The sequence below is a fragment of the Pteronotus mesoamericanus genome, unplaced genomic scaffold (assembly GCF_021234165.1).
Source record: "Pteronotus mesoamericanus isolate MK-2021 breed Mesoamerican mustached bat unplaced genomic scaffold, CSHL_Meso_final contig_347, whole genome shotgun sequence".
Taxonomy (NCBI): Eukaryota; Metazoa; Chordata; class Mammalia; order Chiroptera; family Mormoopidae; genus Pteronotus; species Pteronotus mesoamericanus.
Genome location: NW_026555137.1, coordinates 13979636 through 14005183, shown reverse-complemented (window position 1 = coordinate 14005183; position 25548 = coordinate 13979636). Strand labels below are relative to the sequence as shown.

At 38.0% G+C, this 25548-nt stretch overlaps 1 protein-coding gene across 1 annotated transcript in view; it reads left to right on the top strand.

Moving 5' to 3' along the window:
* SDCCAG8 (SHH signaling and ciliogenesis regulator SDCCAG8) overlaps positions 1–25548 on the top strand; it is a 179506-nt gene that overhangs the window by 13365 nt on the left and 140593 nt on the right. Inside the window, exons 4-9 of the mRNA XM_054576702.1 lie at positions 105–218; positions 4519–4644; positions 9376–9516; positions 11394–11458; positions 14024–14212; positions 23089–23227. Of these exons, the coding sequence (XP_054432677.1) occupies positions 105–218; positions 4519–4644; positions 9376–9516; positions 11394–11458; positions 14024–14212; positions 23089–23227 (774 nt within the window). The remainder of the gene's footprint in view (positions 1–104; positions 219–4518; positions 4645–9375; positions 9517–11393; positions 11459–14023; positions 14213–23088; positions 23228–25548) is intronic.

Sequence of the window (25548 nt, the reverse complement as noted above, 5' to 3'; positions counted from 1 at the left end):
GGTCTGTGTTTATACGCCATCCGTGGTAAACTGAATACGAGGGTGATATTCATTGAGTCTTTGCTAAATTAAAACATGCTTCACTTCTTGTTTATTTTTCGTAGAGGTCCTCAGAACATGAGGAAACCAGCATGCCTACTGTCCAAAATCTTGTCCCTATCATCAATGATCAGTCTCAATACATTCATCATTTAGAGGCAGAAGTCAAGTTCTGCAAGGTAAGTTTCTCATTAAAAATTTAAGGTTACCCAAATTGAAGTTTATATGAATGAGGTCTTTTATGAAAAGGCGCTATTATTAGTCTTCACATTTATAGCAATACAGTCACAAAGGCCACCATTATACGTTATCAGCCTCGGGAATGACGCCGTTGACCATGCCACGTCGGGCTGCTTGGTTTCCCGGCAGTCCATAACTAAACTACGTCCCACATCTTGACGATAGGATCCCATTTTTTTCTCAGAATTCTTTTCTTTCCACTCCATTTACTTGAGCCCAGCTGATGGCAAATGCTGTGGAATAGTCCTTCCAATCTTTCTCCCGCCTTTTTCAACTTACTGAGCCTGGGGTGCAGCAGGCAGGGACTGATGCTACTAGACTAAATCTGCTCCATAGTCAGTATAAAGGGTTACACCTTGACTTTGAATGATAAGAATGCTTCATGCGGGTACTAGTAACAATGACCAAGAAACAAAATGCGTCACCTATGGCTCGAAACACCAGACAGTGATATTGCTCGACCACATGGAGTTAATAATGCCACGAATGCCGTTGCAGCCTTTCTAACTTCCCAAAGTATGTTCATGTTTTACTTTTTCTTTCTTCCTTTTGTTTTTCAATATCAATGCATCAGCTCATATGATATTTTTATAGTAGTTACTGATATCTTTTTGTATCACATCTTTACCCCACTTGGTATGATCAGTGTTTTGGATTTTAGAGTATTAAAGGTATGTAGTGGTATCTCATTGTTTTAACTGCAATTATTTTCTAATGACAAGTCATACTGAACTTTTTTCATATCCTTATTTTCCATTTATAGATCTTCTTTGGCGAGGTATCTGCACAGGTGCTCCATTATTAGGCCCATCCACATACACACTGAGGATTAGGTCTTTTTGAAGGATTGCCCCCTTTTTATCTCTGATACATTTTTTTTGCTGTGAAGTCTGCTTTGTTGGAAATTAATTTAGCTATTCTAGCTTTCTTTTGATTTATGTTAGCATGGTATGTCTTCCTCCATCCTTTACTTTTAATCTGTCTTTATATTTAAAGTGGGTTTCCTGCAGACAACATATACTTGGGTCTCGTTTTTTTCACTGACAGCCTCTGTCTTTTTATTGGCGTATTCAGACCACGGAGGTATAAAGTGATTATTGATATACTTGGATATCTATTATATCAACCACAGTTGTTACTGTTGTCTGTTCATTGTCCTTGTTCTATATTGACTTACTTTTTTTGTTTTCCACTCTTTCTGCTATCTTTGGTTTTAAATCAGTATTTTTTATGATTTCCTTTCCCCACTCCTCTTATCATAGCAGTTGAACTTCTTTTTTTACTTTTATAAGTGGTTGTCCTTGAGTTTGCAATTGCATTTATCACTAATCTAAATCTACTTTCAAATAACACTTCACCACTTCAGGGCAAGGGCAGATTCCTTACGACGGAGCATTCTCAGTTCTTCCCTTCTGCTGTTTATAACATTGCTGTTATTCATTTCACTTATACATAACCTTTCATCACCATATTTACTGTTGCTATTATGCTGTTGAACAAACTGCCATGTGTAATATAGATGTAATATGTTATATGTAATATAGACTCATATCAATTGCGATTAAGAAAAATTAAGGATTTTATCTCCATACATTTCTTCTCTAATGCTTTTTAAAATGTAGATCTGAGTTTATGACCTATATACATTTCCTTCTTTCTGAAGAACTTCTTTTAATATTTCTTGTAAGGCAAGTTTACTGGTAATAAGTTCCCTATATTTTTGATCATCTGAGGGGATTTTTTTTCTTTCAAAACTTTAAATATTTGTTTCTACTCTCTTTTTGCTTACATGGTTTCTGAAGAGTGGCCTGATGTAATTATCCTTGATTCTCTATAGGTATGGTTTCCCCTCTCCCCTCCCCCTTCCTTATTTAAAGAGTTTCCCTTTGTCTTTGATTTTCTGCATTTCAAATGTGATATGCCTAGATGTAGACTTTTTGGTATTGTCCTGGTTGGTATTCTCTGAGCTTCCTGGATCTGGGGCCTACTATCATTTACTTTGGAAAATTCTTAATCATTAATGCTTCAAGTATTTGTTCTCCTTTATCTCTTTTTTCTTTTTCTGGAATTCCCATTATACTTGTTATATCTTTTATGATTGTCCCACCGTTCTTGAATAGTCTGTTCTTTTTTATTCTTTGTTTCTCTTTGCATTTCAGTTAGGGAAATTTCTAATGACAATTCTTGAAGCTCTTTAATTCTGTCCTTGGATGTGTCCAGTCTGTAAATGCATTCTTCAATTTTATTGCTGTGCTTTTTATTTCCAGCATTTTCTTTTGATTCTTTTTTAGATGTTTCATTTCTGTGCTTATATTTCCCATCTGTTCTTGCATGTAGTCCACTCTTCCCACTAGACTCTTTAGCATATTAATGATAATTATTTTGAACTCCCAATCTAATTATTTCAACATCTCTGCCATATCCAAGTCTGGTTCTGTGCTTGCTTAGTCACTTTAAACTGTGCTTTAAGTCTTTTGGGACACCTTGTAATTTTTTGTTGAATGCTAGACATGATGTACTGAGTAAAAGCAACTGAGGGAAATACACATTTAGTGTGAGGTTTTATGGTTATTTTGTTTTATGTTTATTTGGCTAAGAGTTAGGATGCATTTACTATTGACTGTTGCTGAAGGTGTCAGAGGCTAAAATTTCCTCTAATGTCTTGGTTTTTGTTTCCCCTGTTGTCTTTGGGCTTCCCTGTGGAATTCTCCTAAAACGAGGTAGAAGGCATGCAGTTATTTTAGTGCATTTCCCTGTTATTATATAGGAGCCCGTTTGATGTGGTCGTAAGATATAGGAACATAGGAAGCATTCTCTAGTCCTGTGATTAGGTCTCAGTTATTTAGGCAGCCTGTGCCCCTTGGCCATGACCTACACAAGTATTTGCCAGCCTTCTATCTCCTCCCCTTAATTGAGACAGGAAGTCTTGTAGCAGCTGGAGTTGGGTATCTCCCTTCCCCCAGGTCATGTAGGACCTGAAAAACAAAACAAAACAACCCAGCTATTTAGGCTCTGGTAACAGTTTCTTCGGAGAAAGGCCTTGTTAAAAAGAAGAGAATGCTTTGGGCATGTTTCAGAATAGTTGCTTTCCTCTCCTACTGGTGGAAGCATCAGGGGATTTTTCTCTAGTCTTTGCTGTAAGAACCTGGTGTCCTAGGAATGGAACTCACAAAAGCATAGGATTTCCCCCAGCACTGGGTCCCCCTAGAGTTTTTAACGCTCACACTTGTCCACGATGAGCATTTCGTCGCTTACACACTACACCCTCCGCGCCCAGCACTCCTTCCCCTTGAAGTTTCTGTGGGATGTACTGCTCCAGAGCACCTGTCCAGCTCTCCGGCACTGGGGGGTGCAAGTTTTTCCTGGGGCTTTAGTTCTCTGATGAATCTAAGAAGAGTGGTTGGTTTTTCCGCTTGTTTAGCGTTTGTCTTGTTGTGAAGGTGGAAGTGAGATCTCCTAAGCTAAATCTGCAAGATTTTTAAAATTACTACTTTCAGCTATGGCTTTGGTTTTCTTGTGTGAATAAAATAATTGAATGGAATTTGTATATATTGCATAATAGTTTTTGGTCACACTAGTAACGAAGACTAAGTAGTATACTGTCAATATAGTGATGATTTTTGGCACTTTTTGGAAAATGAAATGCCATGCAATAGCTCTTCTAATTGTTATTTATCTGTAATTCCTTATATTATACCTTGCAAGGCTAATAAAATACTCTTTCAGAATTCTCCACCAAAGTATTTCCCTCATAATTTCCCTCCATCTGGCTACCAGTTCATAGATCATCATTGTAACTTCCCAGGCTTTTTAATCTCAGAGTCCTGTATTAACTGTTGAGTCCTATGTCAGTTTTCAACAAGTTATTGGCATTTACGTGTGAGTAATAATGTATCTCACCTTAGTTTTCTGCATTCTACCTCATTCTTTAAACTCTTTCAGATAACCCCTTTAATTAAAGCTTTTCTATAAGCCTTGATCCCTTGGAGAAAAAAATAGTCAGACCACACACTTCTGTGAAAAGGCCGTCAGAAGGCTTCCTACTGCACAGCCCCAGCCTTCTCTTTGTTTGTTAACTAATATTTGTTTGTTTGAATACAATTCTAGTACTTCAGAAAATGGATAGAGAGCAGAAAATCTTGCATGCTTTACATCATGTTGGATTGTCTAATAATCAACAAATAGAAGCACTGCTTAAAAATTCTGACCGTATCTCATATCTATTTCTGCTTTTCATAGGAGGAACTCTCTGGAATGAAAAATAGGTTACAGGTAGTGGTGCTTGACAATGAACGGCTCCAGCAAGAGTTGAAATTGCGAAGACAAGAGGAAGCAATGAGGGAACAAACACTTCTGGATGCAACTGTGAGCATTTTTTAAAACCACAATTGTGTTTTAGTTCGAATGTTCCCTCCCACCCTCTCCCCAGCCTTCTGAACTGCTTAGATTTCCTCCTTGAAGTTTGGCAAAAGTACTATGCTTAAGTTTGCTTGGGGCGTCAAACATTAAAATTCACTGAGGTGGAATGAATCCGCCAGTGAAGTGATGCAATAATACCGCCTATCTACTCCCGCTTCTGCTCGAAGCACGCCATTTATGTTTTTTCCGTATGGAAAGGGCAGGTCTGAAAGCAGGGAGTTAGATGGGACCAAAAGGTCTTGGTCAAATCCAAAAACTGCTCAGAACTGCAGCTTAGATATATTTCTCTAAATTTTTCTTGAGCTCCGAATTCCAAGTTAGTCTAATTAGCAGCATGGTGTAGCAGAATGAACACCGGTCTGAAGGTCCAAGAATCAAAGTGTTAGGCTGCCCATTGTTGCCGATGAACTGGATGTTTAGCAAATGCTGTAACTTTATAGGACTTTCACACATGGCTTAACCTCATGGGCCCTCTGTTTATTGGCAGTTTGAGAAGATTCACCTATATGAGCAGTTCTTAGTCTTTAATGAGAATAGTGGTCACTTTAGGTAGTTGCTACCAGTGCAGATTGCTGAGCTCCATCCCCTGCGAGTCTGATTCTGTGGGTCTGGGTTGAGTCTTTGAGTTAAAAATATGACATTTTAGCAAGTTGCCTAAGTGATTCTAATTTCAGTGGATCACATTTTGAACAACAGTGAACTAAATGATCTCTATAGTTTTTGTAATGGTATTTAAATAGTGTTTAAACTTGGTCATCTCCTTATGACTTGTCAAAGATACTTTTGCCCTGAAAACGTTTTTCACTCTTACAGTGGAATACAGTTAATAAGAGCTAGTTCTGCTTTTTGAAACAAAATTCAGCTTTCCATGAGGAAGTTTTAATACTTGCCTGTTGCTGCTTTACCTTGCAAGGGATTCTGGGGGTTTTGACATAATTGTCATTGGTAAATCAGTTTGGGAAGAAAAGATGTCTTAATGTTTTACCTAGGTGTCCTCTGATTTTTGTTTCTGAAGTTTGTTTTTTTTAATTTACCTGGCCTGATGTTTCATTTATAATCCTTGAGTTCTATGCATTATAATTTGCTATTTAGAAGTAGCTGATTGTGTTAATTTTGAAAAGCGAACTGATTAGTATTTCAGTTTATTTTTCTGCAGTTACATTTCAGTTTATGATCAGCTATATTCCCTTCACTGTGGCTTTTTCTGAATAATTATATCATTATATTATTAATGTTAGTAGTTCAAAATTCCACCTTAGTTGCTTATTATTTTAATGTCAATTCAAAGATGACATAGCCATACAAAAAAGCCTTAGAAGTAGCTCATTTTTAAAATATATATGTTATTTTGCTTTTCTTCCAAGTGTGTAGTCATTTAGCACATGGTGACTCAATTGTTCATAGTCTTCTTTGTTTACACAATGGCAAAGAAGTGGAAGAAGGGGAAGTGCAGTGAGAAAGGAAATTGGGCAGGCAAGTGAATCAGAGGGCAAGCTAAGTGAGTAATGCGAAAGGGGAAGGAAATGAACGGCATGCACGCTTTGCCGCATGAACAAAGGCAACTTGCTGAAGAAAACTGCAGCCATAATCAGAGAAAGAACAGACTCCTACAGAGCTTCTGCTGTTTCTGTTTGTACACATTTCCACATGCGGAAAATGTAATGCAAACATCGCAGCGATTGTTGCAGATGTGCCGGGGACCTTGCTGCCTAGTCAGTGTCAGCTGTCTGTTAGTTTGTTGTTCCAGTAGCGAGAGCCCTGCTTTTTACCTGTATGGGTGAGCTGAGGCATTTCAACCGCCCGTGCATGCTGCTGTATTAAGAAAAGAAAGTCTTAACGTAAATGAAACTTTTTAGAGTATCTTAAATATATAAACAGATCAAAAGACAGTGTCTTCCTTTTTTTTTCTAAACTCTTTTTAGTGAGTCTATTGCTATGCAGATGGTAGATCTTGCCAAAGCTCTTGGCGGATTTGAATATAGATTTTCAGTGTTTCTGAAGACCTTCTTTTGAAAAATAATTTAAATAGTTATATAGTAATAATTAATATTTATTGATGACTACATGGTTGTGGTGTTCCAAGCACTATATTAAGCACTTTCTTTACATTATATTTATTTCAGTTGTATAGTAGCCACACAAGGCACTGTAATTATGTTTATTTTCAGACAAGTTAACTAAGACAAGTAAAGTAGCCAAAGTAACTGGTCTAATGTCACGAAGCTAGAAAATAGCAAAGCTAGTACTCAAACATGGAACTGTCTGACCCCAAATCCATCCACCTAGCCTTGAACTGTGCTGCTTGCATAAATTAGTAAAAACTTGTCAATACGGAACCAGACCATCTGTGTTTGTCCTGGAATAAAAGATTTCCCTCAGAAGATAGGAGCCTCCTCTTTATTGTTTCTGAGTTTTAACCTTGGACTTGAACGGTAGCCTATGTGACTTTTCACTTTTAGCCTACTTTTTGACCTAGCAGTTGAAGAAGCAAGCAGATTGTTTTTTTTTAAAACTAAACATGTTTAAAGAATATTTCATTTCCATTTTTATTTGTCATCACTTATAAAATGTCTCTTCATGGAGGGCTTTTTGTGATAGTTCAGAAATTATAACATTAAAATATGCTATTTACTAGGAATTTCAGCGTGTCCACTCAAGGATCTCGGAGATATTTTTTTAAGTATCACATTTCTGAACCATTTCTTTCTATGTGTATTCTCATCCCTTCCATTACCAATCTCTCCATTCAGTTAAGAAAGTAAAGGTTTCCAGTGGTCTTCAGGGATGTAAATGTAATTAGATATTTCAAATCTTGGTCAAATACCATTCCAGTTTTTAAGAGCTGTCTGTGAAAGAACAAAGTGTCAATTAGACTAGCACTTCTTTCAAAGAATCATGATGTTTCTGTTATGTTAGTGATCGAAGTTCTACATGCTTTCTCCAGTCTCTCCATAGGAAATCAGACCACCCTTCCTTCTTGCTCTCCAAGGCAACTTTGAGTGCAACCCCGTCTTGGCAGATTCGTTCCTACCTACCCAGTCAAGTGGAAGCTTATTCTCTTGTGCTTTCCAGGGCCTTGTTTGGCTCTGGCTTCACCTTCTGACACCCATTTCCTTGTGCTTCAACATCTAGTGATGCTAAATTGCCTGAGTCCCCTGCAACCAGCCTATTTCACACCGCTGTGATTTTTCTCACGATATTCTCTTTTCCTGGCATGCCCTTCCTATGTAGCTCAGTCTTATTTATCCTCAGGATATAATACCAGTGTCTAAACTTCTCCAGGAAATCCTCCTGGAATCTCCTGTCACTCTTAATGTCCCTCCTCTGTTCTGGAACAGTCCTGCACGCACACCCCTGGCCTTGCGCTTAGCTTATTATTTGAAATTATTTGCCAAAACATTTGTCTCCCTCATTAAACTCCTTAAGGATAAGATTGGCCTTGCTTATTTTTTACCCTCTGCGCTCTTAGCATGGTGCCTGGACGTAGTAGGCATTTTTACAGAAGTGTTTGCATTAAACTGAACTTCCAGAAGAAAATGGAATGGAACCGCAGAAGTCTACTTTGGAGAAATACCATTTACCACCTTCTGGCACGATATGGCAGTGCAATATGGAGGACAGGTTGGGGACCTGTCCTCTCTTCAGGATACTACCGTATTCTTTGGCTCTTAGCAAGAGTTCAGTTATTATTTTCTGAATTAGTATAAGTATGTTCGTCCTGGCTGTACACATAAATGGCACAGATCTTGGGCTGCTTACCTCACTGAATGCTGAGAAGGTGCCAGGGATGGGAGACTGACCACAGGGCCACCAGATTCCATCTGTGGAATGTGTTTGTTTGTTTGACACGCGTTGAGCCAATATTTAACAAAGTTTCAAATGAAAAAGCTATATATCTGGCTTATTTTTTTAATTAACAGATTTTTGGAACTATGAGTTTGCATTCACACGTGGCAGCAATTGACTGGAAGGGGTAGTAGCTGTGTCTTTTGGGTGGTTTATCATGGTTCCTACCACTCCTTTGGAATCCCTGACATGTCGTGCACTCTTTTGCTTGTTGAAGATAAATATTTTTTTTTTCTGGAAAGGCAAAAGAGCATAGTGGCTTAGGGCATGGCCGCTGGATTTGCTAGGGTTCAAATCCTAGCTATACCACTTATTAGCTACTTCCTACCTGTGTAACTCATCAGGTTATTCCATGTGACTCAGTTTCCTCATCTATAAAATGGAGATAACAATGAAACTTACACAGTTGTTGTAATGATCAAATGAATTAATATATGTGAAGGACATAAACAGCATTGGACACATAGTAAACACCATATGTATTAACAGCTATTATTAGTCACACCTTTCTGTAATGTGAAAAATGAAAGGCAAACTAAGAGAAGGCTGTATTTTGAGAGTATATATCTTTAGAGAAGTAAGAGATTTACTACACTGGCATCCAGCCCTCGTTGCTCATTTGCTTTGTTGTCTGTACCTGCAGGAATTCGACTTTGTAGTACCTGTGGAATATGACCCTAGTAGCTGGAAAACGTAAAATAATTATTGACTTGTACTTGGGAAGCAACTGCTTTTTTTTATTCTTTTATCACAGATAAGAATCAGTTGTAAAGCATGCATGTTGATTTAAAGGTAAACGTTGATTGCAATTACTGGCACATTGTATTTTAGGGAAACATGCAGAATTCTTGGATTACAACCGGTGAAAATTCTGGGGTGGAAGAATCTGCCAAGAGATCGCTTTCCCGTGGCAATGCCGATGCTACCAGAGCTTCGTCTGCCAGTGAGGCTGAGAAATGGAAGCTAGAACTGGTGAGTATTTAGGTGTTTTCGTGTTATGTACCTTTTCTTTTTTGTGCTTTGTATTGTGGTAAATGTAACATTTTAATAATTTAAAAATTTACCATTTTAGCATTTTAAGCGTACACCTCGTTTGCATTAAGTACCTTCCCAATGTTGTGTGACTATCAACACTATCCGTTTTTAGAACTTTTTCATCATTCCCCCAAAACGCTCCATACACATTAAACAGTAACTCCTATTCTCTCCTCTCGCCAGCCCTGGTGACCTCTGCTCTTTTCCATCTCAATGAGTTTACCTGTTCTAGGGACCTGACACAGTGAAATCAAACCATGTGTCTGGCCTATCTTATTTAGCATGTTTTCCACGTTCATCCATGTTGTAGCATGTACCACAGTTCTCATTGCTGATATAGAAAAAAGCACAAAACATTGATTTTTGTATTTTGACTCTCACTTTCTTTTGATTAATATTAGCATGATTTATTATTGCTGTCTTTGACTTTGAACAGATCTGTCTTCATACTGAATGTGGGTTTCTTGAAAAGAATATAGAGCTGTGTTTTGATTTTTTTTATCCAATCTAATGACATTGCCTTTTAACTGTGATTATTTATATACTTGTGGTTAAATCCACTCTCTTGCTATTTGGCTTCATTTCCCCCACCTATTATTCTGTTCTCCCTTTGCTCGCTTTCTGCCTTCTTCTGAATTAGTAAACTATTCTTATGACTTCCTTTTACCCGCCTCGTCAGTATGAAAATATCTTTAGTGCCAGCACTCAACTGGCTGCTCAATTCAGAAACCCAGGATTATTTTTAATGTTTTCTCCCTCATATCTATTCAATGATAAAACTGTATCACTTTTGTACAGCTCTATACTAAATTATTTCTTTTCTACCTTTCATGCTTGATTACTCTTGTTCATGTGCTTATCTCTTACCTATGTATTTGCGGCGACTTTTTAATCAGTCTTGCTTTTTTCACAGCTGAGTGATTTAAGAGTCAAATCTGGTCCAAAGTTTTCAGTGTGCCTCCCATGCCTCTACTATATGGAGACTACATGGGCTGGCTAAATAAAGGTCTTCATATTTGTATTCTTTCTGTGGCCTAGCCTCACCTCTTTAACTATCGTGAGTCACTATTCCACCTGGCATTTTCCACGCCCGGCCGCTGTGCCTTTCGCTCTATTGGAAATTATGCTTTACGTCTCTTAGCACATCCTCCATGAAGTTTTCTCTTCCTCCCTTTGATTGCAGTACAAATTCCTGTAACTCTACCTTCTGTATTCCTTGCTATCATAAATTACATATAAATGAATGTTCATCTGTCTTTCTATGCCTTGTTAGAATCTAGTTCCTTGAAGTTGGAGGCATCTTCACCTGAGATACGTGATATATTTTTGTTGAATGAAAGAATAACAAGCAGGGGCTTGTAGATAGTTTGGTCTGTCATCATATGTCTTACAACTTCCCTTTTACTATTCATCCATTGTGTGTCATAGACACATATGTATTGTATGCGTATTTATTATATGTCAAATATATAGCAGTCACAATAGAGAACTCCAGTGGGATTTGATCTTTGTCCTCATTAACGTTGCTGGTTATAAGTGGTTTTCCTCAGCATCATACTTTTTGAAGAAAGACCTGATTTATGCAATTTTGAAAAAAACACTTTTTGTCAGTAATGGCCATTTTATGACTCAGTAGTTCTTGCAGTTATTTCGCTTAATAAATATAGAAAAATTTTAGGTGGACTAGGGAAAGTGGTTGTGAGAGCATACATTATTTTTCCTCTTGGGAAAATTATTGAGTTTAATATTAATAATTAAAATTTGCTAATAACACACTGGATACGAAAGAAATGTATTTTTTTTCTTTGCTAAAGGAGAGGCTGAAACTTACTTATGAGGCAAAGTGTGAAATCCTGGAATCTCAGTTGAGGTTTTTGAGGTAAGGTATCATCATTTATATAAAATCATAGTGAAAGCATAACGATCTTAGCATATGCTTGAATGTTTGCTGAAGTCCTAGTTTTAGTCAATGTACGAATTACTTGATGACATTTTGTTTGCAATATAAGACATGTTCTCACATTATCAAAGGATAAGGGGGCAGAAAATTGTGAAGTCCTTTTTCAAAGGTTATTTGAAATAACTGTGAACTAAATTATAAGTTTTGTTTTCTCATCAGTTCAAAATATTTGTTTTCTGACAGAAATAAGAATGAGTAGCTGCTCTTAAAGACATTAAACTTTAAAAAATAAATAGTGAAAATAAATTGCTTTAGTTTTCAAATTACATGTAAGAGTTTTTCTCTTTATTGACTTTTCTTCATTTAATTTTAAAGTTACAACAATATATTTGAGTGTGTTTTGTGTACATGGTGAATTTCTGTATACATAATGAGTTTTCATGTGCTTTTTCATATGTTTCCAAAAATCCCAATAAATCCTATATATTATAGATTAACCACTAGTGATTTATTGAGTTTTCATTATCCAAGAATTGCAATGCAACATTCTCCTTTTGCATCTATCTACACAATTATTTTTTTATACAAAAAGATACCAGAAATTTTTTTTGTACATTAAAGGTTATTTTAAACCACAGTAATGAAATATTTTCAAATCAAATAAACTTTAACATACTCATAATAAACTTTATTTTATTTTTTCAAAATGGTTTTAATGATTAATTTATTTTGGTAGTCCAATCTGAAACAAAATTTAAAGTCTTCAGTGAATGCATTGTCTGGAGACATAACTAGAGTAAGGCTAAGAACCAGAACACACGGACATGCACTGCGTGTGTTATAGTTCACTGCTTTTAATATGCTCTCTTCATACCTCGCCCTTTTTCATTTTACGATTTACATAGAGATTTTTACTTTTCCATGAAGAAACCTAATATTTAGAAAATGGTCTAATTTTTGCTTTCTTGCTTTTTATCTTTGTTATATTTCGATATATATTGTGTTTTGATTCTTTATATATTTCTAACTCATGATATTTATGGTAGTGTGATTTATTTGGTCTCATTCGGAATTCATATGCCATCTTTAATTAGATTAAAACACCACCTTACAGTGAACTAGACTTTGCTCCCTGCATCCTTCTGTTTCTCTATTTTGCTTTAGTATAATTTAAGACTAATGAAAGAGGTCTTTTCCTTACAGAAAGAAATAAAATCGCTACTCTCAGAAACTCTCACTTTATGATAATTGTTTCTTTTTCATTATTATTTTTTTGCCATTATAAATAATCATAGCTCCTTGAGTGTTTTGAACTTGCACCTGATAGAAATAGTCAGGGAGACCCTTTTACTTTGGAATATGCTTCCCAAGTTTTTTTTAATAAATCCTTTGTGATACTTAAGAAGAAAACTCATTATGTTGGAGATATTATCTTGGGAATAAGGCACAAGCAGTTCCATTTTTTTTCAACTTCAGACACTCATGAGATTAGTTTTTTTAATCCTTAGGTTGCCTGTGGATCCTTCCCACCTCTCCCAGGTTGCCATAAAGTTGAGGTCATGTGTAATGACCAGGTGTCACAACTATTGGCTTCTCCTCTGTGACAGTGAACAAGCTGAGACAGCTATAGGTCCCTGAATACAATAGGCACTGATGACAGAGAGTGGACTGAGCGTGAGTCAGGTGCCTGCCTTCAGTAGTCCACGAATTTAGGGCAGCTTTTTCCTTTTTGACTAGGAAGTTCCTTTTTCTACATTAGGAAAGGGCTGTCTTTGTAAGGAAGCTCAGTTGTTCAGGTTGACTTTACCAAAACTTGGAGAAAAACATCTCCAAGGACTATCCTCTGAAGTAAAAAAAAACAAACAAAACACACCACCCCAGTTTCTCAGCCCCACCCCCACCCCTTTTTTAAGTAAGCTGCATGTTTCCAGCTAATACCTGCTCCTTATGGAACCTTAAGACTGGCCAGCTCCATACGACTTCTTTCTGTAGCCACCCTCTTTCAAAACAGCTCTTTGTAGAGCTTTGTGGTTGGATAGCTTTTTGATCTTGAAGAAAAACGGACAATAACAGGTTCCATATCTTTTATGTGATCCTTTAAGGTATTCTTTACACATTTTAAGACATTAACAGTTGAAATTGGGTGTTTCCCTCTAATCAGGGATGTTCGTCACCCCACCCCATTATTAAATGAAACTCTTTAGAATATTCATTTGCAGTTTTACTGTTGTGGGTCAAGTAAGGGACATAGGGTCCTGTGAACTGAGAGCCAGTATCTTAGGCAGACTAATTTTACAAACTTGGACTAAATATTTAATATATTCAAGTTTCATTTTATCCAAAGAGTCAAAGAGGATAATCCTACTGGACCTAATCCACCTAGAATTCCAGGTTGTGGTCAGAATTAATAAGGGGTTCTATGTAAAGCACATTGTAAGGTTAACGCCCATAAGTAATAGTAGTAGTTACCGCCCCGTTGATACATTGGGAAGTAGTGTACTTTTACCTAGCCACTTACTGGAACTTTTTTCCCCTTCTTCTTAGGAAAGACTTAGCTGAATATCAGAAAAACTGTGAAGATCTTAAAGAACGACTAAAGCACAAAGAGTCTCTTCTCGCTGGCAATGTCGCTAACCGTGTTGGCGGTCTTTGTTTGAAGTGCGCCCAGCACGAAGCCGTTCTTTCCCAAACCCATAGTAACGTTCACGTGCAGACCATTGAAAGGCTGACTAAGTGAGTACGCGTCTACTTGTGGAGTCTCTGGCCACCTGGAAAACTATCTTTAAAGGGGCACCGTGTTCTTTCATGCCCACGCTAAAATCACATGGGATGAATGTGACGCTTCAAGTAAAACAGATTGTCAAAGGTTCGTCCATGTAGCTTTCTTGAAAACAGAACAAATCAGTTCTGCCCCCTTTGGGAAACACATCACTTTGGACAAGGAATTTTCTCTCTCTTGGTTTCACACTCATCTTGGAGTGAGAAAATTATAATCTTTTATAATTCTATCCATTTCTATGACTCGGTAATCACAAGTCCAGCACTATTCTTAACTAAACTGAGTTTGAGAGGAATTCTTCTGATTTTGCCCCATCTTGGGTTTGCCTGCTGTAGCTTAGGTAGAGTGAATTATTTTTATGTCTTCATCATGTGCCTGTCCTGAGGATATTATGAGTTCATTAGAAGAAAGCCCCACTGTATTCCTGTGTTAATTAATATTCCAGGACTGATTCACAGCAGGTTACAGATGAGCTTTTATGTAATTCAGAGTTCTTATTGCCCTAGCTGGTGTGGCTCAACTGGATGGAACATCGTCCCACAGACTGAAAGGTTGCAGGTTTGAGTCCCTGTCAGGGCACATGCCTAGGTTGCAGGTTCGATCCCCAGTTGGGGCACATGTGAGAAGGCCACTGCTCTCTGTTTCTCTCTCTCTCTCTCTCTCTCTCTCTCTCTACCTGCCTCTCTTTCTCTCTCTCCCCCTTCCATTCTCTCTAAAAGCAGTGAAGAAATGTCCTTGGGTGAAAATTTAAAAAAGTTTTTATCTGGACTGAAATACTGCTGTTCCCTATGTACATCTAATTTTGTCCCATTTTCCTGTGAAAATTTTATTCTGGAAAAATTGAGAATTATTACTGACTAAATTACCCAGGGATGATTTATAGTGTGTGCTCTCCCATCCCCCTCCTTTCTCTGTGCCCAAGGTCACCTCTCTCTCTCTCTCTGGGCTCTTCACACAGCCCAAACGTCACTTCCTCCGCAAGTGTTCTCCCATCAACCTTGCCTGATTTTTCTCTCAACTGACATGGACCCTTTTCTTCTATGATTTTATAAGACGTTCTGCCTGTTTGGAGGCAGCAACTAGGTCTTGTTCATTTCTGTATCCCTGGCTTTGAGCAGAGTAGCTGTGATGGACACTCAGTAAACCCTGGCTGTTCACTTGACAGGACATTTGGCATGTATTGCTTCACCGTCAGACGTCCCCCAGTTGGAAGTGGTCTGGAGAATGGAAAGACAGCCATCATTAAAGTTGGACCAGTTTGCTCTATGCTTTGACCTTTGACCAAATGACTTTCCTTCCCCAAGTCTGGAGTCATCTGTTGTTTGGAGATATAACACCCACCTATCTACCCCTTGGGAATTTACGGATCCAGCCTCGCCCGTGGCTAGGGCATAGCTTTTGAGTTAAACTGCCTAGATTCATATTCTGGTTCTACTACTATCTTTCTATGTGGCCTCACAAAAGTTACTTAACCTATTTTGTCTCAATTTCCCATTTTGAAAATGGAGATAAAAGTACCTCAGTAGGGGTCACTGAGAGAATACTCATATGTAGAGCTTAAAACAGTTCCTGCCATAAATATTAAATCCCTCCTGTTATATTAAATGCCCACAAGCAATCAAACTATCTGGGAGCACTGGCGTCCACACAAGACTAACCTATTTGTTGCTGTACAAAGACTGAATTTCACCAGGAAGGACTGACTGGTAGTTTTTATGATCTGTGCTCATGGTCCTGTTTTGGTTGAATATTACATTAATTATTAAACATATTATTAAATTATTCACATAGATTCAATATACCAATAAAATTTATTAAACATATTTTCAGATCCAACTAACATGTGGTTAACATTTATTATATGCTGCTGAGCGCCAGGCACTCATATATATATATATATACCTATATACCTCATATATACCTCATATGCAATATATACCTCATATATTTTTCATATGCAAATCATAGCAAAGCATTTATGAGGTAAATGTTCTTACCCCCACTTCACAGACTTTTTATACTTGGGGGAAAAAAATACAACCATACCTTACAAAAATAAATTCAAGATGGTGTAAAGACCGAGATACAATTCTGACTATAGAAGTATTAGAAGAAAATATAGAAAATGTCTTTATAACTTTGGGGTAAAGTTTTGACTATGGCATGATGAGTGGAAGTCATAAAGGGAAAAAATGGTACATTTGTCCCCATTACAAAAACTTTCTTATGATACACTATTACAAATTAAATAAAAAGATTGAGGAAAATAGTTCCATCCTACATAACAAAAAATAGGTATGATGTATAGAGAATTTCTTGAAACTAACAAAAAGAACAAATTGCTCAGTTGCAAAGTAGAGAAAGAATAGCAATCATTGAACAATGAAAGACGATGTCAATACACAAGAAGGAATTCATTCTGTTATTATTCAAGGAAATACAATTTTTAATAAAACCAAGCCATCAAATTGGTAAAAATTAAAGGAGATTGACAATCACAAGAATTGGTGAGGCCATGATTATGCAAGTATTTTCATACCCTACTGGTGGAAGTATAAATTGGTACTACTTTGGAGGATAATTTAACACTACTCATTAATATTTAAGTTGTGTAGTATACATTTCAAGAATTTACCCAAGAGAACTTGTATATGTTCAATAGGGTCATTTATAGGGAATTGTTTTTGCAGCATTATTTGTAATTTTGTGATGTCGTGATATAAGAAGTATGTATTTTGGTCTTCATGTCCAGTGTCTGGCATAGAGCTTCTAAAACCCTGTAATTTCATAAATGATAAGAGTAATAAGAACGTCTTTTGTGATAATTATTGTTTCCTTCCTGCTCATGATATAGCTCTAGAGCATAAAGGTGAAAGGAACATCTCCTTTCTTAACAAGCCCCTCTTAACCATACTTGAGTTTATGTTAATGAGGTGACTTTAGGAAACCCATTAAGTATGGGGTGCTGGTTGCCACAGGAACCATCCATAAGATTACAGGATTAGACCTCCCCAACCTTTGGAGAGGACAGAAAGGCTGGAGATTGAGTTAATTACTGATGGCCAATGATGTAATCAATCATGCCTATGGAACCTCCATAAAAAAAACTATGGGGTTTGGAGAGCTTCTAGGCTGGTGAGCACATGAAGGCACTAGGAGGGTGGTGTGCCCAGAAAGGGCATGTATGCTCCATCCCTCCCCACATACCTTGTCCTATGCATCTCTTGCATCTTGCCATCCCTGAGTCACATCCTTTATAATGAGCAGGGAATAGTAAGTAAAGCACTTTCCTGGGTTCTGTGAGCTGTCCCAGCAAATTCTCAAACCCATGGAAGGGCTTTTGTAGCCAGTCTGTCAGCGATACGGATGCCAGCCTGGGACTCGCAATGGGCATCTGAAGTGGGGACAGTCTTGTGGGACTGAGCCTTAACCCACAGGGTCTTTGCTAACTTCGGCCATTAGTGTCAAATGTGATCAATATCTGCCAAGTATGAGAGAATCGCTTGTGTGGAAAACCCACATATTCAGTGTCAGAAGTGTTGTGAGTACAGAAACTGACCATAGAGGGAAACAAGATTTTCCTTTTTAGGTGTAAACAACCTAAATATCCTTCAAAGGAGAATAACTAAACTGTGGTTTCGATAAACTGTGAAATGTATGTATAGTAAAAAGAATATGAAATAGATCTATATGTATACTAAAATGGAATTAAGCTCTGAAATATATTTTTGTGAGAAAAAAATAAAATGAGAAAGACACACCTGGTTTGAAACCATTTGTATTTTTTAAAAGACCATACACAACCATACTATGTATTTTCTCTACGTTCATAGAAAGGCATAGAAAAATATGTGAAAGGGCAAACACCCAATATTTAACAGTGATTATCACTGGAGAGGTAGACGTGGGCATTGAAGTTCAAAGTATGTGTCAAATAGGACTGTCACCATGTTGGCAATTAATTTTACAAAGAGAATGCAATGAAAAAATTAAAGGAGAAAAAGTATATGCAAAGTTACACAGAGAAAAAGAGGCAGACTTTAAAACTCCGTAGCAAAACCAACAACAACAACAAAACTTTTGTTCCTCTTATATTGCCTTTATACTGTCCTTGTAGATCACGAGAAAAATATTTTAAAAGGAAACTACAATGTTTACATCGATTCCAAGTCTGGCAGTCACTTAGAAATTAGATTCTTTCTCAGTTATACAGTCCTTTGTCTGTAGTTTTAAATTTCAGCTCTTAGCCTCTTAAAACAAACGTCAACCTTCTCAGTTCAGCTTTCTGCTTTGTCAGCCTAGCCCTGGCTCCTGTTCTATTTTAATAACAGAACACAGTGGACGGTTTCTGCTTGTGTTGTCAGGGAAAATCTTCATCCACACCATTCCCTTGGCCGAAGCTGGTGTTCGGCCTCTTTCAACTCACTGATGCAGAACGCTGAATACTGAGTGTAATGCTGACTTTGAAGAGTAGCCAACACTTCTGGGGTTTGGATTTCTAGCTTTCTGCATAATTCGAAGTGTGACCCCCTCAATGAGCTGTATCATAGTATTTCCTGCATGACTTGAACACGAAATGTTAAAAATATGATAAGTCAAAAGAGCGTCCCTGCTTCTGTTGGAAACATGGTTCTGTGACGGCGCTTTGAGCCTCTCTGTTGGCCTGGTGAGCCTGCAGTGAGTCAAGTATGTGACTCAGGAAGGACGTGGACACTAGCAAAGGGGAGGGTGAGGCACGACTCGGAGACCAGGCCACCCATATGCTTGTGGTGCTTTGTGAGGGCCTTAGGGACTTTCTGGAGAGTATACTTACCAACTGCTAATGGCATTGGATATATTTGAAAAGTTGATTTGAAGTCCTCATAAGCCTTATTATTCATAAGCCTATGAGGTAGGTAAGAGCAACAGTTATCTCTTTTTCTTGCTTCATGATCAAAACCTTTGAATGTAGTCAAGATGCAACTGCTTTGTTTTCAATTTCCTTCTGCAGCTCCTGGTGCCTTGGAGAAGTTTCACTTTTCAGAGAAACAATTGCTACTGTCCTATCCCGGGACTTTTGTCCAGCTTGTGATTTGGGGGTGGATCATTGGCAAGGTTCTATATACTTGGCTTTGAAAGATGATGGCAGGAACTTCCCAGAAATGAGGAACAAGGACATGTTGAAGTCAGCCTTCTAGACTTCTTTTTAAAAACAGTGATAATACTTATTAATGATACTTAAGAATGCTTAAAACCGGCAAACTGGCAGTAACTGTAAACTAACTAAGGAATTAAAGACATTTCTTAGGCACTCCATGTCTCAGGATGAAGCTCATACATATATACCAGACCAAGTCTCTCTTTTCCCTATTTCAAACACTTGACCAAGGCTACGCATGGTCTTGCTCAGTCCTCTTTGCTTTGATTGCTGTACCAAGTCCCTTAAACACTACATACTTGTTGGTTCAGCCCAGAACTCACAACCACGCTCCTTACCCCATCCTCTGCCTCAGCTGCTCTTGCTTCCGGATCAGGGACTGCTGCAGGGATATGCCGATTTGCTCACTATGTTCCAGAAAACTCCTTGGTCACATTTATCAAAACATGTACATGGTGTTTCTAAGCACTCACACAATTTTGCCATGGAAGACAGCCATTTGCAGAACTCTCCTCTCCCTCTGACACTGTCACAGCACATGTACAAGTGCCCCCTGCGACAGGCCATGCAGGCCTGGCTGCGGGCTGGCTCGGCTGCGGGCTGGCCCTGGGGACTGGGAGCCCTGGGACCACGAGCCCTGGAGGACCGTAGCTGACTGGGCAGGTGCCCTGCGTGGCTGGCGTGGACTGCTTCTGAGTGGCAGATAGTGAGTAGTCATTGGGGCTGAAAAATGGGAGCTAAATCAAGAAGGCGACAGCCAGGCGAACATAGGAATGTTGGGACAGGAAGCAAAGCCTGTGTTGAGGACAGAGCTTAACATGCCCAGAGCTGGCTTTTTGTTTGTTTGTTGGTTGGTTGGTTTGTTAGTGCTTGCTATTTGGTATATGGGCTGGCTGAGTTGAAACAAAAGCAAACATAATAAGAGAAAACCAAAAATGTAGTGACTGAGTCGATAATCTTAAATTGCCAAAATGGTTACCTATGCCTGTAAGTGTATGTAAAATGCGGACTTCTCCAATCGCTGCTGTAAAGCGGAGAGTATGTTTCTGTTACAGAGTGTGTCAATCCAGTGGCCCCACAGATCTTTATGGTCTCACTGTTGAATGATGAGCTTAACAAGACTTCAGTGTTTGGGAGTTTGATGATTTTCTGTGGTTCAATAGGCCGCAGTCGGTGAGTTGATACTCTGAAAATTTTTTCAGTCAGAGCAACTAAACTCTTTAGCTTCCAATCCTAAATAGTCTGGTCACTTTTTAAATTTAGATCATAAAATATTAGAACTAGGAGCTCTATTTTACCTCTCCTTTAATTTTATTTTTATTTTTGATTTTAGAGAGAGGGGAAGGGAGGGAGAGAAGGAAGGAAACACCGATGTTAGAGAGAAACATCAGTTGGCTGCCTTCCGTATGCACCCCTGTTGGGGACCAAACCTGCAACCCTGGCATGTGCCCCAACCTGAAATCTAACTGGCGACCTTTTCAGTTTTAGGGATGACGCCCAACCAACTGAGCCACGCCAGCTGGGCTCACGCACCAGCCGGGCTCATGCACCAGCTGGGCTCCCCTCTTTCGATGCCCTGCATCCAGTCATCGTTCATTCATTCTTTCTTTTGTTGTTTATTTCATTGAGCATCCAGCAGGGGTCCCCGACCTGCAACCCGCAGGCCGCACGTGGCCCAGGATGGCCATGAATGTGGCTCCATACAAAATCGTAAATTTACTTAAAACCTTTTTTTTGCTCATCAGTTTTCACTAGTGTTTGTGTATTTAACGTGCGGCCCAAGACAACTCTTGTTCTTTCCGCATGGCCCAGAGACGCCAAAAGCTTGGACACCCCTGATATCGTGTGGCAAACCCCTCAGCAAGAGGATATACTGGGAAGGGATTACATATGTTAAACATAAGACACAGATTTGTTAGATTTTGATCCTGTCGTGATACTGAATAAACAGTGAGCTTTTTTGTTGATTCTTTTTATTTGCAACTTTGGCTTTGAGGGTGACACAGTATCAGGGACAGATAAGGGTGGCCCTGAACCGTAATTGGGCATCAGCAGGTGTCAGTACTACCCTTAAGAGTGACTTCTTTTGTTCTAGAATTATCGGTCCTAGTTGGATTGCGTGTTCTCAATGAAGCTAGTCTCTGTTTATGCTGAAGCTTATTTGAAAATGAAAATAAATATAAATTCAGTTTTGCTTGCATTTAACTTATTACAGAACTAAAAGAATTGGCTTTGACTTTTCCACTTTTTCACGTAGTCATTGTGTTTGATGAGGTTTTCTAAAAACAAGTAACTCTATTTTTAATTTCCTTTAGAACTGAAACATTAAAGTAAATGATATTTCTCAATTTAAAACAAACATATCAAGATATTCTAAAATAAAGGTTACCATGCTCCCATGAATTTTATGATATTTGCAGTAATCTATTGTTTTTTTAAAAAAGAGCTTTTATGAAACTGCTAATAATTGTACCTTTGTTCAGTATTACATATTTCTTAAAATATGGCTGCTTTCCAAATACCACAAATAGTTTAAATCATTTCATCTTTTAGAGATCTTTTTTAATGGAGTCATTGGTTGATCATGAAAGCAATTCCAACCCAGAGTTTATAATCTTTTAAATTATGATCCAAAGTTTGCTAAATTAAAAAGAAAATCACAGTTGGCTTTTCTCTGATAGTTTAGAACTTGGCAATCAAAGGAAACTGCAGGCAGCTACTTCAGCTGCACTTGAAACCGTAGTTAAAACTTGAGCTATTGAACAAAACACACATAACAGCCCAACTCGGGTGTTTTGCTTTCTTTTTTCTTCTTTTTCTTTTTTTTAACTTTGTGTGTATAGAAAGTTTCACACCTCACTTTGTCTTGGGTCTACCGGTCATATTGCATGCAGTGGATAAATTCCAAATATCTGGAATCTTTTCTATGGCGTTTGTTTAACCCACGAGAACGGGTCCTTGCTGTTTTCTGTGCCAAAGCATTTTGGCATTCTCTCCCTGAGAAGTAGCTCAGCTTGGAACTCTGCTGAGAACTCTGTGGACGACGTGGGCCTAGGCAGCGATGAGAGCCAGTGGGATAGGATTTTGTTAAATTAGGAGTATTATGTGGGTAAGGAGAGCATTTAAGAGATTCACCTCACTACCCATTGAAGGAAGAAACGTGTTCGCAAGTAGGTGAAAGAATTTAATTGGAAGAAAAAGAGGGCTGTGGAAGAAGATGAAAAAGGAAGGACATATATTTGTTCAAGTAAATGAGAGGAGAATTGGTAGTGTAAACAAAACCTTAGTCTTGCCTTCTTAATATGTTCACCTCTGCTTTGGGGTAGAGTCCCCAGCTTCCCTACCTTGTTGCTTTTTTGGTCCTTTTCAGCTCTCCCTCTTTTGTTTTTAAACAAATTTCTTCTTCTCTGGGCTTTAGTCTGCATCCCTCAGTGTGCCAGTCCTGCCCACAATAGGTCATTGTCCCCGCAGATGCCTTCTTGCCATGAACGCTCACAGCCTTCTTGGCTCCTCTGCCAGCCCCTCGCCGGGGAAGGACAGAGGGTCTTTCTCTGGGGCGAGCTGTGACGTATGCACTGGGCTGGCCTGCTCTAGCTCTTCTTCTACTACATCTTAAGGCTTTTTCCTTCCTGACTTAGGACGACACGGTCGTTTGGTCATTTCTGGTGCTGAATGTTCTTTTTGTGCCGACAGAGAAAGAGATGACTTAATGTCTGCGCTGGTTTCCGTAAGGAGCAGCTTGACAGATATGCAGCAGAGGGAAGCCAGCGCTTACGAGCAGGTGAAGCAAGCTGTGCAAATGACCGAGGAGGCCAATTTTGAAAAAACCAAGGCAAGTCTAACAAGATTGAAAGAAAGGCATGCTGTGGTTGCTCTCGTTTTCTTCACTCTGAGTAGTTCTTTACTTACTCTTCTATAACTAAACTCTTTTTTTCCAAGCACACGCAAAGTGAATACCAATCTGCTAATGTTGACTTTGCTAAATTAAACCAATTTGCTATTTGGAGAGTTCTTATTCTTCTGCAAATACTCTTGCTATAGAACTATTCAGAGGACATTGTACCATGTGGTAAAGTCCTTTGAGGGGCTTGTATGCTTAATCTTTTTATTTGCTGATATATTTTAATGCTGTTAAAATCTTAACACGCATATGTATGTGTTCATTTGTGACTAAAGACAAATGGGTTTTCTCTGTGTACAGGGAATGTTGAGAACATCCAAATACACCACAGACGAGAATATATGTGCATTTAGTAGCATCCTTAGCTATGAGCCAAGATCACTATATACTAAGTCAAATGATAATGATAAACTTTCAATGATAATGACAACACAGAAGTAGTTAACACTCAGTGATAAGGCGGTGCGCTGGGAGCTTTGAATAACAGGAGGTTACTCTTGCCGTAGAACACAAGACAAATTCCTTAGCATGGTCTTCCAGACCCGCCATAGCGTGGCCACATCTGGCTTTCCTATCCTGATCTCTTACTACACTCTTTCAAAGGACCTGTGCTGTTGCTGGAACGTGACCCACAAATGACCATTTCCGTGAATTCGTTCATGCTCTGCTTCCTGCACAGCATCTACCTGTGAATACCTATTCACACCTATGGGCTCAACTCACGTAGCTGTTTTCCTCAGCCTCTTCTTGTTTGAGCTGGTCTCTTTCTCCTCTACATCCCTACTGACGCTGTGTACAACTTTGGTGGCTGTTTACATATGTCTTCCCATCAGAAGACCTTAAAAGTCAGGTCTCTGATCGCTAGCATTGTATTATTTTTCACTTGGTCATTTACATAAAAATTGCATAATAAATGTTTGTTGAATTGAATTAAAGTCAATTATTAGCTTTCGCTATGAATTTTTGTAGTTAGTTGTTTTAAAAATTCAGTGGTTAAAAACTAGAGAGGTTATTGTGAATCTACAGCATTTTTTTACTAGTAATAACGTAAGGATTGATTGCTAAGCAGTTTACATAATGCAGTGCAAGTCTATTTGTTTTTATCTCTAAGGTATGTTAGAACACACTAGTAGTTTTGCTTTCTCAGAGTAAAAACTGAGACAACATATTTTAATTTTAAAACCACCCACTTTATTAATGAGCTTTGAAATGGTTACTTTGTTCTTATAGTTCCTTGACATTTGCGCCATCTAGTGTCCAATTTTGGGAATTTCATGCAAGTAGAGGGAATTTTATATTTATAGTGGCAGTGAATATACCTAAGAAATTTTTAAGATAATAAATTTATAAATTAGAAAATAATAATAATAATAATTTCATGCCTATAGATTCCTTTGAAAACTACTTTGGATCAAATTTCTACTCTGCAACTTTCTGGGTTTTTGATCTCAAACAAAATACTTAGTATCCCAAGGCTTCAGTTTCTTTAACTGAATGGTAAGAACCACTTAAAATTTAATGAGGGAGTTAAATAAATTCTATATAAGCCATTTAGTAAAACACCTGGCATATAGTAAGTGCTTGATAAATGTTTTTGGTTTTCTTTGAAAATTGCAAGTCATTCTAATGGGGATAATCTTAAAAGAGTGAAAAAAAAATAACCTGGGAATAAATTAGGGGGAAAAAACTAGAGGCTTTTCAGTGGTGCCTTGGTTAAGCTACAACATGAAAAGGTTATCAACCAGGTTGTAGACTTGCAGGCTTCTATCCAAAGGGAAATTTTTGGCTTTGGCATGAAGTTACCATTGGTATATATAAATGAGATAACCTTTCACAAAAAGATTTTCTTTTTTTCAAAAATACCAACTCTGTGGGTTGAATAAATGCCCCCAAACCTCTTCTCCTTTTCAAGGATTTAAGTTATTCTTTTTCCTGGATTACAACAGAATCAGGCAAGAATTAGAAACCTGAATTTTAAAAAAATCAGAAAAACATTGAATATTTTATTGTAGCTACAGGCATAGAAAATAATGCTTCTTGATATGTACATTGTCTACCAGAAAATAAAAACAAATTTTAAATATCTTGAAGATGAAGGATAAGGATAAGACTGGCTGATAGGTTTCTGATAAGCAAGAATTTATAAATTATCAATAGTTTATGCTATTCACAAGTTAAATGCTTAAAACAGGTTGGTAACCATTTTCATTTTTGTAGGCTTTGTTTCCTAAAGATAATAACATTTTCATATG